Source organism: Dreissena polymorpha, chromosome 6 (genome assembly GCF_020536995.1).
Source record: "Dreissena polymorpha isolate Duluth1 chromosome 6, UMN_Dpol_1.0, whole genome shotgun sequence".
Taxonomy (NCBI): domain Eukaryota; kingdom Metazoa; phylum Mollusca; class Bivalvia; order Myida; family Dreissenidae; genus Dreissena; species Dreissena polymorpha.
The window spans coordinates 74,266,277-74,280,654 of record NC_068360.1 but is presented as its reverse complement, the minus strand read 5'-3'; the positions used below and the strand labels follow the sequence as shown (position 1 = coordinate 74,280,654).

The 14,378-nt window shown below is 33.1% G+C and overlaps 1 protein-coding gene across 8 annotated transcripts in view; it reads right to left on the bottom strand.

Moving 5' to 3' along the window:
* Positions 1-14,378, bottom strand: part of LOC127836694 (rho guanine nucleotide exchange factor 4-like) — a 139,174-nt gene that overhangs the window by 34,280 nt on the left and 90,516 nt on the right. For 7 of the 8 annotated variants that reach the window (XM_052363384.1, XM_052363385.1, XM_052363387.1 and 4 more), the window contains 2 exons: positions 3,131-3,329; positions 373-435 (listed from right to left, as the gene is read on the bottom strand). In XM_052363384.1, coding sequence (XP_052219344.1) covers positions 373-435; positions 3,131-3,329 — 262 coding nt within the window. The remainder of the gene's footprint in view (positions 1-372; positions 436-3,130; positions 3,330-14,378) is intronic. The other variant, XM_052363386.1, reaches the window with a different exon arrangement.

The following is a 14,378-nucleotide window of genomic DNA, read 5'->3' as shown; positions in this document are numbered from 1 at the left end:
AAATAAATAAAACAAGACCAAAGGTCCACTAAATTCACTGATTGTACAGTATATATAGGCAAACATGACTGCACAGAGGAATCATATAAAGGCCGTGCTCTGTGAAAAAGGCGTTTAATGCATGTGGTAAAGTGTCGTCCAAGATTAGCCTGTGCAGTCCGCACAGGCTAATCAGGGATGACACTTTCTGCTTCTATAATATTTTTTGTTTAAAGAAAGTCTCTTCTTGGCAAAAATCTAGATAAAGCTTTAAGTGTCGTACCTGATTAGCCTGTGCAGACTGCACAGGCTAATCTGGGACGAAACTTTACACAGATGCATTTAACTCCTTTTTCACAGGGCATGCCACATATATATATGTAGGCCATGTACCTGCGTCCCATTCCTGGACTAAGACACGCTCAAACAGCTCATCAAAAAGCTGAATATTATGGTCTGAAATACAACAGGGTGCCGTAAATTGAGTCTCCCTATGAGGAAACCAGTCTTCATTCATTTAATTAAGTATTGTCCCAGTCTAGGCAGAGTCTGAGAGTGTCATCCCTGATAAGCCTGTGCAGTCTGCACAGACTAATCAGGGACAACACTTTCAGTTTTTTAGCTTAATATGGAATTTTTTGTTTAAAGGATGACTATTGAAACAAGAACCCACTTTGGGCAGAAAGTGTTGTCCCTGACTGCACAGGCTAATCTGGGTCGCTCTTAAATGTAGATACATTAAGCCTGGTGTTAACAGAGCATGACTCATTCTATCGTGTTACTTGCTACATATTTAGTGTCCACTGTAGCTGCATTTGAAGGTCACATCATTAGATCTCTATATTTTTCAATTTTGCAGTGACCTTGAATACTGATGAGCAGCAAACAGCATCAAACATGAACAGACTGGGAGTTACTCGCAGGCTGTTGCGGTTTTGTGCAGTTTGCACAGAGCCATTTTCATTTTGCTTCTGATTGGGAAAGGTTTAGATGAGCTAGAAGAAACAGTACAAACAAGCAAAATCATTGAAATGATATCCTCCGCCTTCGCCTATTGTATATCTATACACCCATGAAGATTCATGTTGAAATCTTATATAGTTTCTAAGATATAGCCCTAAAAAGTTTGTGACAGACTGACTTATGGACAGACGGACGGACAGACGGACGGACAACGCCAATTTTTTATCCCTCCGCCTTTGTCAGGTGATAATAACAAAACAATCCTTTCAGAGTATGTACTTACTTGTGATCCAGGAATTGAGAATATCAGAATCATGGGGGGCAGACCAAATTAGTTCGAAATAATCATTCCAATTTGTATCTTCAGGAAAGAAAGTACTGAAACACTGTTGTCGTATTTGACACACCGCCATGTTAATATTCTCACAAAATCTTCAACTCCTTCTTTATATATTAAATCTGCTTCTATCTTAAAAATCACATTTATAATATACACTTTTCATGTTCTTTCTTTAATCCATTGAAGCCATGCATTCTTCAGTGACAGTATATTGGAGTATTAAATAATTTCCTCACATGTGTCACACTAATTCATGAAAGTTTGTGCATGGACCAACACATTTCTAATATTTCCCCATGTTTCCTGTCCAAACCACAATTTAAACACACAACTTTCTCACTTATATTCCTTACTTTCAATACAGTCAGAAAGCACCAATTTTCTTTGCAAATTCACAACATCTTTTTAATACACTAATTTTTATTTCAAAGCAACAATTTACTTTGGTAAACTTCATAATTACTTTATTTAATCATAAAACACAATATTGATTCTGAATATCAGCTGATATTTAATCCAATTAAACACATGAAATATTTACAGACCAGGTGCTTAGATAAAAGTTATCATTCCATCTGTATCTAACCCTAAACTTGTCTTTTGTCTTTTAAGATTTATAATCATTAAACACAAACATTTACAAATCTGAGTTTGAATAACAATAACATGTGTCTGTGTTTTTATAAAGTTAAGCTGACCTTATCATAAATACAGGTAAATAAGACAGTGAAGCCCATTACATTAACCACTAAAAGGCAAACTGAAGACTTTACCCTTAATTTGACGATATTGCACAATCAAAACCCTGGTATTTACATTGAATAAAATGCTTATGCATAATCTAATAAATTTTACATCAAATTCTTCTCCATTCACAGCTTTTTTTACCATATAACATACAGAATAAACATCCAAAACAACACGCAAAAAAACAACAACGCAACAGCTTTTTATTATACATTTTGACTAATTGGTAAATCTTTCCACAGCCATCAACACCTCTGTACCACGCCATTTATATGTAACATCCCTGGTATATAATCTGACAATTATTTATGATTGCCTCTGCAGGTATTTATACATGGTAAATACGTCACCCGTGTCAATTCAGCAAATATAAATGCTGATAAATGTAAAATAAAATACCAATCTCGTGCCAAGATTAATATGTGTTACACATATATATTTGCTGAGTCAACAAAGGAAAGTATCACATGTTACTCATTTACTTATAATAAACAATATTTCATGTCTCGAAAAAAATAACCTTTTCCATAGAAAATTGTCTTGCTTTAAATGAAAAGGATTTGAATGCTTAAAGAATCCTTAAAAAGGGCCATTTCGCTTCTATAATATATTATAACTTTAAAAACTTCAAATACTTTACATATATCATATCAAAAACACAGGAGTTATCAAGAGTACATGTCAAAATGTTGAAATTCTTTCCTTATGAGCTTATACCATGTATGACACTCAATTTTTTATCTCCAAGTTTCAATTTAATAAGTCGGAGAGCGTCATACATGGTTGCGCACAAGACATGGTAAAGTACATTTATGTCACTGCATCCTTCTAAGAATGTTTGCAAAAATACACTAAGCTCTTTCCTACTCAGAAGCAAAGTGAAAATGTCCAAACAGCTTAAAACCAGAACAGCTTGCGAGTAACTTGCAGTCTGTTCAGGTTCTATGCTGTTTGCTGCTCATCAGTATCCAAGGTTTGCAGATGAAGCCGTTAAAACTTGAATCTAGTAAGAAAGGTCTTTATAATTAAATTTAACTTTCTAAGGGACTACAAATGCCTAAAAATACATATCTAAGTGGGAAAGGGTTAAATAAAACATACCAATAACACAGGAGACAGGTCTGGGTCGACTGAAACCTTCGTGGTGCCTCAACACAACTGACGTCTCTGTCATATCTGCAGCAACCGTGTCAGAGATCTCCACATCGGCCCACCGTACTCCGACCTCAGACTTGCTCCGGTCAGGGTGGGGTGAAGTGGACTGGTCCCGCTGTATGCAAATGTGACCTTCATGGACTGCCTACAAATAGAAAAACAATCCCTTAAGCAATCTTAAGTTGCCGATTTCTTTCAGTATGATAAAGTGGTTATTTTAAATAGTTTTGTAATCACTTAAATTTGTTTACAGTTAAATAAATGTCAAAACTTACCAGTGTTTTTTTTTCACCATTTTGGGATTGAGAAAAATCACAATGTTTTGACTAAAACTTGGAAGTTACTAATACTTAAAAATTGAGAATAAGTGTGTTTAATACAATATTTACTCTTAAGTTTCACTGTAAGAGTTGGACAGGGAAAATAACAAAAAAAAATACATTTCTTTTTTTTAATACTTTGGACACCTTCAATTGGGAATTTTAGAAAGTCATTTGGGAATATTTTGAGGATGGTAATGAAGCCCCAAATTTGACACACACAAAAACCAACAGTGACTTAAGTAAATAATTGCATTATTTTAAGTTTATTTGAATGTCAGCAACAAGAAAAACATTGTTGCTTTACCAATAGTAAGTAAACAAAAATACAATTGTAAATTATGAAAAAAAGTATAAAAAATATGTGCAGATACAAATAATTGTACTTTGTTAAACTTGCCAGAAACAAGAGATGTGTTCGTCAGAAACACAATGCCCCCTACTACTGCGCCGCTTTGAAATAAAATTTACATTTATCAATTGGCAGGTACAGAAATCATCTCCCTTTAAAGCTTATTACTTCCCTTCGATTTTGTCCAATCCAACCAGGGGGGGGGGGGGGGTGTAGACAGTCAAAAATGACCAAGTCAGACATCACTGACAACCAAGGCCTGTGGTTTATCAGAGATCATAGCCAGAGTTCATCATGTATCTATGGACATAAGTCCACAGGTATGTAATGAACCCTGCCATTCATAAATTAATACAGGAAAGAAATGATAATTATATCATTGAAAAAAAACCTTTGACAAATCAATCATTTGAGTTATAAATAATCAAAATAAAAATCTGTACAGTAACTGTGAAAAGAACTTAAATACTTGGTAAGGAAATATATAATCTGAGATTTATAATTATATAAATTACTTCCCTTGAAAATAATGGTCTCTAACAATTCTCTATTTTTAGTAGCAAATAATTAAAAGCCACTACCGTGACTGTAGAGTCACCACTCAAAATGTGCAGCTGCATGAGATACATATGCATGACAAATATCAGGTTGCTATGTTCAATATTGAATAATTATCTCCCTTTAAAGCTTATTACTTCCCTTGGATTTGTATTTTTGACCTTAGACCTTGAAGGATGACCTTGACCTTTTACCAGGATGTGTTTGTCATAAACACAATGCCGCCTACTGCGCTGCTTTGATTTATTTAACAAAAATATATAATTTGGCAGGTCAGATTATTATGTCCATTTAAAGCTTATTACTTCCCTTGGATCTGTTTCTTCGACCCCGTGACCTTGTTTTTGACCAGGCATGACCCATATTCAAACTTGACCTAGATATTGTTTAGATACAACTTCTGACCAAGTTTCATAAAGATCGGATGAAAACTATTTCAATTAGAGAGCCGACACGAAAAGTGTGACATACTGACAGACTGACAGACAGACTGACTGGCAGACTGACGGACAGTGCGAAAACTATATACCCCCTATTCTTCGAAAGGGGGAATAAAAATGACTGTTTGAAAAGATAAATTGTGAAGAGAACCAATTGCTATTATTGCATAAATTAAGGTCATAAATTATTCACTAACCCCAAAAAGACGCATCTTCAAGAAGAAAGATCTTTCACAGGAACTACAGTTGTTGAAATATTTAAGTGTGAGCAGTGAATTACTTAAACTATCAAATTGCAATAAAATATATAAGCATGCAATGAAGTCCTTTATAAACCCATACAGATGTATGGTCGTCCCTTATGAACCCATAACAGTGTAAAGTAGTCTGTAATGAACCCAAAACACAGCCTAAATTATACAACTTCAATCTTGAATTTACCTCCTCCTGACAATCCAAGACCTCAAACACATCTGCTGGATACCCCTCCATATCATAGAGGGAATTCCAAACATGCAGTTTCCTCAACCAATTCTGTGTGTAATGTCTGTATTTCATGTCACACTCAGTTCCATCTTTAGAGACACTTTTACTCCTTCGCAATGGTTTAGGTGGCGCTTCAAACCGCACAACATTGTGTTTTTCTGTTTTCATGACCCCCATTGACAAGCAAGACCTTAGCTTCGCTCTTTCAATTTTAGGGGTTGACGTTAAAGGGTAATTTACAGTACTTGTATCTTTACATATATTTGCCCTAAACTTGAGAAGTAAAGAGTCATCATTTTCAGCATTAGCACTCAGTGATGAGTCTTCTCTCATGTTGTGCTGTCTATCAATAACATTGTCACTGTCAGCACTGATTGAATCTATCAATGTAATCTCATTTTTCAATTCGTGTATTCTTTGAGCATTTCTCACACTAGCTTCTTGCTGTTTTCTCTTGTTTTCTTCTGTTCCGTCAAACTTTTCAATGTCTGCTTTGATTGTCTTTAATTTTTGCTGCACATCTATACACTTGTCAGCATTTTTGTCAATAATTTCATTCTTACTGACCACCTTTGGCACATGTCTCACAGTGCCAGAGTTAACCGAGTAGCTTTTATGACATTTGATGTTTGTATTTACATCAGTACCAATATATCCAAACAAATCATTAGTTTGATTTACATGAGCCATCTTATTCTCGTTTGGTTCATATATATCCCTACATGTACATTTCTTAGATCTACTGCCACCATCGTCACAACCAATTACCTTTTCAAGTGCTTCACTAAGAACTTTAGCTTTGAATTCACTGTGACTGCAGGAACCTTGATTTAGCATATTATCAGTTGTAGGTCTCTCTTTTCTTGAATTTACACTTCCTTTAATACTATTCATTTCTTTGTTTACTTCACAAAGTCCTACGGGTGAAAAATAATTCTGTGGAAAAAAATTGCACGTTTCATTGGAAGTCCTAATGTTTTTGTTGCATGTCACATTAAAGCACATGGAACAATTAACACTATCACACTTTGCAATCATAAGTCTTCTTAGCTCAATATCTTGTGGATTTCTGTCCACATCTTCATCAAAGCGCTCACTTTTTATATCATCTTCAGGTGTAACAAAAATCACACAACTTTTTGAATAATCGTTGTTTTTTGTTGGTCTTGGTAAAGAACTTAGGTGGTCTAGAAACTTCAATTCAGAGTTCACATCTTTAGGAAAAGTTGTGTATTTAGATAAGCGCCTAATTAGAGGCACCCTTGGAGAACACCTTGCACCATTTTTGGTACAATCAATGTCAGATTCATTATTATTAACTCCATCATGTTGGGAACTGTCAACATTCACATTCATAGAACCATTGTGGGATCCTATGCATATTTTTCGCAATATAGCAAGAGACATGCTCTGGATTAATGCCAAAGTTTGTACTGAATCAAAACACTTTTCTTTGTCTACGAATCACAAAAACAAAAACCATTTCCTGTCACTGAATAATTCAAGGTTAATGTGCACAGTCAGAATGGATGCAAAGTTCAAAGTATGTGTAATGTTCTTCTATATAAACAATGCTTGGAAAAGCATTCATATGACTTGCATTCTGTTATGCTGCCATAAACAATAGTTTTTAAGTTCCTCAAAAACTAGAGCACACAAACCTACTTTCCAGATTAAAATTAAAACTAACAATTCTTAAGTGCTGTAATCCACATACATTTGTCAATAAATTTGTATTCAATTCAAAGCACAAAAAAATCCATTTTGTATTAAGAACTCGTGATAAGCTAACAAAGTAACACTTCAGAAATCTTCCTATGAATTGACAAACTTAAAGCGCAACTGAAAAAACATGTATAACAAATCTTTACAGTCCTAAAATCATGATGTGAAAATTAATAATCTGTCAAAGTGTCGGTCAAACAATCATTGGAGATGAGTACTCAATAATGATTCCATGACATTGTTAATGAGCTTGCACCCTATGGTTATCAATAAACCACCCTTAGGCTACATATAACTCACATGACTCGTCAGTTAAAACAATATTTTATTAGTTGGGAGACACTGTGATTATAGCTTTGCATTCACTTAGCTTATTTTCTGCGATAAAATATACAATTATGTATGCACTTTAGTTGGCTTTGTCAATATTTTGTGCTCTCAGTGGTATTTTAAGGAATTTAAACTTGTTGTTTTATTGTTAACAACAACATACAAATATTAAAAACATGCTTGAACTGAACCTTAAATTTGAACAAAAATCATCAAACACTATTATTTGCAGTGAAAAACTTTATTGCATGATAAAATAGACACAAACTAATCTAACATAAATAAATGTATGATCACAATTACATCAACTTACATGCACTTAAAACAGAACATTTATTAATGACAACTGCAAATAATACATATATTATTTGAAACCTATTCTCAAAATTCAATTAAGAACTTCAAAATACTTTTGCCACACAAATATATATTGAATGAACAAGATTTAATCTTGTTATTAAAATGATTTGACCAAAACTGTTTCAGTAAGACTGAGTCTGAATCTCAGCAGAGTAAAAATCACAAATACAGCCATTAAAATAATAGTGATTTGTAACCTCACAATTTTGATATCTTTTATAACAGTGTCCATTTTCATTTAGCTTTACAATCAATGAATGTAGTTCACAGTGTAAATGACCTTTAAGACACTTAATTTGGCAAGGTCGATTCGATAAAAAAATTAACATACAATTTTAGACAAAGTCAGCGATTCTCAAATATTTTAGAAAAATAAACGAACTAATGATGGACTTTGATTTGCGATTACAAAGCCTATGAAAGTGTTTAAGACATTTCTGAACTTTATTAAGTTTTACTTCACATTCCCAATAAGTTTTATTGTTGCTGTTGTTTATCTTTCATAAAAACAAATATGAGAAACTTTATATAAAACAATCCTGTATCAGAAAATACTTGTACTAGTATTTAAAAAGAAGTTTAAAAGTTCTGATTTCCACTTTATAATTCAATTACAAATAAAACATTAACAATTTTAACTATCATCAGAGATATCGCCAACATGGTAACAAATTCATCCAATTCTATATAAATTTGATGTGAATTCGTAATTTGCATCGAAATTGAGATATGCATTTTTGTTTAATGTTCAAAATGGACAAGTGAATAATAAGAGAATAACACTGAAGAAAACAAACCAAGTTAATATCAGAGTTTTATATATAATATATACTACAATGTATATTTTTTTACCTAATACAACAATTTAATATTTAATACATATTAAAACAATAATTTTAACAGAATAAACAAAACAAAACAAACCGACATATTAATTGCTATTTATCACAGTTGGTATGTCATTATACTAAGAAGCTCACCCTTCTGTTCAGTCTTTGCATATGTCAATCACAATACCTTTGTGTTGACATCCAATCAACTATTAGGTAGTTTTCCTTTCATTAATTCAAAATTGTACCGCTTAATAATAAGCTGAAGTTTTCAAAATTAGAAATCTTAAAAATCTTCTATTAATTGAGATGTCTTCTTCTCATTATTTGTTATCTTTCATCACTTTTCAAACCCGTTTCTTTTTGTTCTCAACTTCTTTTTTCTTCATAAAATGTGCACACTTTTGTATACTGAATTTTTGCTGAATTTTTATTTGGTATCTTTCTAAGTCAATGATGATATGTTCTTAACAACAAGAAGTTCTGGTTAAGTCTTCATTTGTGGCATCATGTTCTTCTTAGACTTTCTGACCAATTTTTACCCTTCTTAGACTTAGTGCTTTTTTACCCTTCCTTACTTATTTTATTTGGTTATTGCTTTAGACTCTTATTTCCCTTATCGGTATCATTCATTCATTCCTCCTTTTCTCATACATCATGTGATTCCTTCTCCTTTTGTTGAGTATTTCCAGTATACTTGTCCGAGACAATGTACTCTGTCATATAGACAAGCAAGGCCAGAAGGCCCATGAATGTAAGGAACACAAACAGGTCCAGTTCCATGCTTGAGTGTGCAGTTGGGTCTACCAGCAGGCACTTATTTCCTATGCAATTAAGGCTCCAAAATTCTTGGCAATATTTCTTTGATAATTATTGGACCAAAGTTCTCGGCAATATGTTCCTCTTATTTATTGGTCCAACGTACTTGGCACTTTGGCCTTGATAATTATTTCTCCAAAGTTCTTGGCAATATTTTATGAGTAGTTATTGCTCTAAATGTCTTTGAAATATGTTCTTCGTAATTATTTCTCCAAAGTTCTTGGCAATATGTATTTTATAATAATTGCTCCAAAGTTTCTTTGCAATATGTCCTTTGTAAATATTGCTCCAAAGTTCTTGACAATTTGTTCTTAGTTATGATTGGTCCAAACTTCTTGGCCATACATCCTTAGTAATTATTGCTTCAAAGATCTTGGCAATATATCCTTGGTGATTGTTCTAAAGTGCTTGGCTTGGAATAACCTCAGTTTTCAAGTTATAATGAGGACTATGTCCTATAGCGTGTAATTTTTTAACTTAATATTGTTTCAGTTGCAAAACGGTGGTGAAATTCATACATAAAGTCACTGGTTTCCTTTTTCTTCAATTTATCACAAATTTACCTAATTCACACAATCTTTCAAACCTATTGACTACAATAATTCCGTTTTCACTTTAATGAGTACTCAAAATCAGCCATTCATCCCTGTATAAACACATAATGAAACGACTAGGTGGTGTAGTCATGCTCCTGATGTAAGATAGTTCATGTAAAATAACTTTATTTAAATAATTTTGAGGAAGTGGTCCCATTTAATGCATACATTTCCTGATATAAACATAGCCTCAGGAAACATATATGGCTAAAACTTAAATAACAGAGATAAACTTGTCTGAACAAACCAATACGTCACAAAAACATGTAAATATGAATAAAAATCATTTAGTTTATGTGCTGTTGTTATTGAGTGTGTTAACAAAATAAATATTTTAAAACAAAATATTTGAATAGATAATTAGGAATGTTGTCAAGGCATTTGAATTGGAAAATTGGGTTGTTTTGGCTAAAATTTGGAAATTCTGGTGATGTTTTCTGGCTAACAAATACCTAAAAATTGAGAATAAAAGTATTTTTAATTGTTATTATTTTTACTGATGTTCAACTAATTTACTTACAGAGCTGGCAGGGATATGAACTTAATGTTGACATTTATTAAAATCAATTTATTTTTAAAAACAAAAATTGTTTTCGAAACCTTCAATAGTAAATTACAGGCAATCATTTGGAAAACATAAACACTTTTTGAGATTGAGAATTTGGCCCCACACTGTCTACCCTTACATGTATCACTTTATGAAGATTATGTTTATTCTATTTAAATACTCAGTGTATTACATTACACTAATTCAGTGAGATAAATCAAAGCAATGTGCTAAAAAAAACAACCTGTTACATGTAAATATCTGTTTTTGATTTAACACACTTGTTATGATAATATTCTTTCTGATACGATACAGACAAATTTAACAGTGGTGTACAATTACAAATCATTGTTTTGATTAACATTCGAGGCTAAAGTGGTAAATTTTACAGGGTGTCATGTAGTTTCTTACATATATTTTACTTTTTGAAAATATCAATTCAGCTTATAATACTTTATATGAAAGGTATGGTTGTAGGGGTCCCTAAATAATGCCTTAATTTTCAGTTTAAGTTGCTGTATCCACAATGAATCATTATCAATGCAGAAAGTGTTTTCCCTGAATAGCATATGCGGATTGTGCAGGCCACAGGGACGACACTTTACATACATGTATTAAACCTCCTTTTCACAGACCTTGGCCCACAGGTAACAACATTATAAAATCAAGGACACATTGAAAGAGTATCAACACTTCCTTTTTGGATTATTTTGAAATTTTCAGTCAGTTCTCAATAAAATATAGGATCACATGGTTAACAAGCGCTAAGTGCACATACGTATGCCTGACACTGGCTTTCTTGAATCAGAGGTAAGGGGAGTTGGGCAGCAGGGAGTGAACTCAAACGATTTCATGGCAAATCCTCAAACAAGTTATGGGCTAGGGGAAAAGCACGGAAAAGGCTGTAACTGTTAAGCTCTGCCCATAAAGGAAAACTTTGAACACTGAGATCTGATTTTATGGTCATTAAAGAAATCAAGCAGGAATAGTAAATATTCATAATCACAATGAGCGAGCCCAACTGTGGGGCTAATAAAAGACAACGATGTAAGAGTTTGACTGTACTTATGGCAGTGTTCTCCGCGAAAATTTGATCAGTGTTTTCATTATTAACCGATCTGCGATCCATATCATCGGTTGAAAATCTAGAAAAATCTGTTGTTTTTTATCCGATAGTGAAATAAATTTAGTGGTGTCACACCACACCGTTTTTATGAAACATCGTTGACGATTTGTTGGTCTAAAACGAAAGAGCTAATCAGAAGCGTTTTAACAGAAATATTTCACACCGTGTCGTTTTTATTCAAACATGGTTGACGATTCGTCGGTCTAAAACGAAAGAGCCTATCAGAAGCGTTGTAAAAGTAACCGATGTACAAATTCAGCATGGAGTCTGGTGGCAAGAAAAGGAAACTCAATCTTTAAATTTTGGCTTTAACCCTTTCAGTGCGGGAACCGAATTTTGAAGGTCTTTGCAAACAGTTTTGATCCAGATGAGACGCCACAAAACATGGCGTCTCATCAGGATCCAAACTGTTTGCTATTCTGATAGTATGCTTTGAAAAAAATCGAAGAGAATGCTTATTTTAGAAATTCAGCAGACGACATTTTAGCAGACGACAAATTTCCCAGCATGCAAAGGGTTAAAGCTTAATCTGGTTAGAAAGAAAATGACAGTTGATTTTCTTCTTGTGTATATTGTAAGTTATTGTTCAATAACTATCTGTTATATTTGTTTTGGTTCTCGTTATCTTTTTTGCGCTGTTTTAGATCGCCTTCGTTCACGATTGTTGTTACTTTTCTTAGTGCCGTTTGTTGTTATGGTTTTATCGCTGAAAAGAGGGTAAGTTTCCCGCATTATCAGAATTGAACTTTTGAATTGTATTCAACTGTTTATAGTTTGACATAATCACTCTTGTTTGAAGTTGTTGTTTGTTTGTTGCGTTTTTTTCATATAGATCTAGTTTTTAGCATAGGTGCAACGCACCTATGCTTAAGGTATAAGCTACATTTTGAAAACCCACATCGATCAGTTGACCATTATGAAGCCTTACCTGATCAAAAATCAAACGAAATATCTATTTAATTTAGTATATGGTAATTCTTACAATTTTTTTTTTTGAAACGTTTTTCTAATGTTTTCTTCCAAGAATATTGCTGACACCGTTTTTAGTGAATTTTTCTAAGACCGTTTTACATGAAAAAACCTTCTAAGAAACTAAAACAAATTTCGTTCGTAAAACAATTCTGTTCTTGTTGATAGTGACCTCACACCTAATTTCTATTTCCGTTGTTTACTGTTCTGTGAGAGGTCAAATGTTTACATAACTGAAATCATAAGGCCCTGGTTTAAGGATATGTAACATTTCATAGGTTAATTATAAATAGAAATTAAAACATATTCTCAGCAGGAAGTGGGGCATAAAGCACTTTTATTCTTTGAAAATGTGTAAAAAATGGCGGAGTACGATGAATGTTTTCTGATTTATGACATGGATTCTGACCTGCCTTTCTATGGATTTGATGAAGTAGAGTTTGAAAGTAATAGAGATGTGTTAATTGAAGTTAAAATGATTTACTTTGAGCCAGAAATTAACGTTACGAGTAGAGCTAATGGTTTAAATGTGGCATCGGATTTAATGGATTCGCGCGAATTCTGGACGAGTGTTGTGTCTGTAAAATATTAAATGGAAAGCTGTAAATGTATCAAGTCGGAAAAGAAAACGGATGGTTGCATAATGGTATGCGTGAAATAATGTAATTCTACGTATTTATTTTCATAGTTATGTCATTTTGTAACCATTCACATTCGTCACTATTTGGAATTCCCGTTTCTAAAAATTGAACATTTTGGTAGCAACAACAAGGGGAGCGACTTGTGATGTCAGCAATCGTTCAGGTTACAATATACTAAATAATCGAGTCATGAAGGGCTGTACTCTCTAAACAAATCATCAAATTTTCCTCGAAGGCATGTTATACACTTTAGACTGTTGTTCTGGTTTTATCGTTTGGAGATATCGATATGGTAAGCATAGGTGTTCACTACTAAATCCCTGAAATAGGATAAAGTTGGAGATTAAAGTAAAAAATGGCACTGCAAAAGGTTACAATCCACTAGAAAACGACCGAAAAAAGGTGCAAAAACGGTCGATTTTGATTTGAGTCGAATTCTTTTTTGGTTTGAACATGACATATCTTTTTTATTGCTTAAATCGATTCAGCTAACAATGCCCGTCAAGAAAAGGTATGGTTATGGGGGTCTCTATGTGCAAAATGTTGTATTTATTTTCGCTCAAAGTTGTCGCTTTTACATTGAAACATATAAGGAAACTATTTAGTATATTTTAACCTAAATATTTACTTCAGCAGCAACTTCTCTGTATCTTGCAACTATGCTTTCAGCGCCATTGGCGCTTCGTTTTTAATTAAGTAAGGATTGAAAGCTTCTTACATTAATTATCACTTCGTTTTGCCATTGTTATGGAGCAGAGGACAATTTTCATTTAATAAATTTAATACAAAGGGAAAAAAATATTTAAAAAAATTAGCACAACCTTTGTCAGTAAAAAAGAAAATAGATTCAGCTACTCCTTCTACATGTACTAGTGACACTTGTGTTCAAACAGACCCTGTTATGTTATAAGATCAGGAAGAATTGAGGGAAGAAACCAAAGCAGCTATTAAGACATTTAACTAAGAGGATGTTTAAGATTATAGCAGCAGTGCCAGTTACAGTGATAGTGACTCTGACTCTTGCGAGATGTAAATAAAATGTGAAGTTCTCATCAGGTAAAATTTATTTTAATAAAAAGAAAATAATATTGTTTT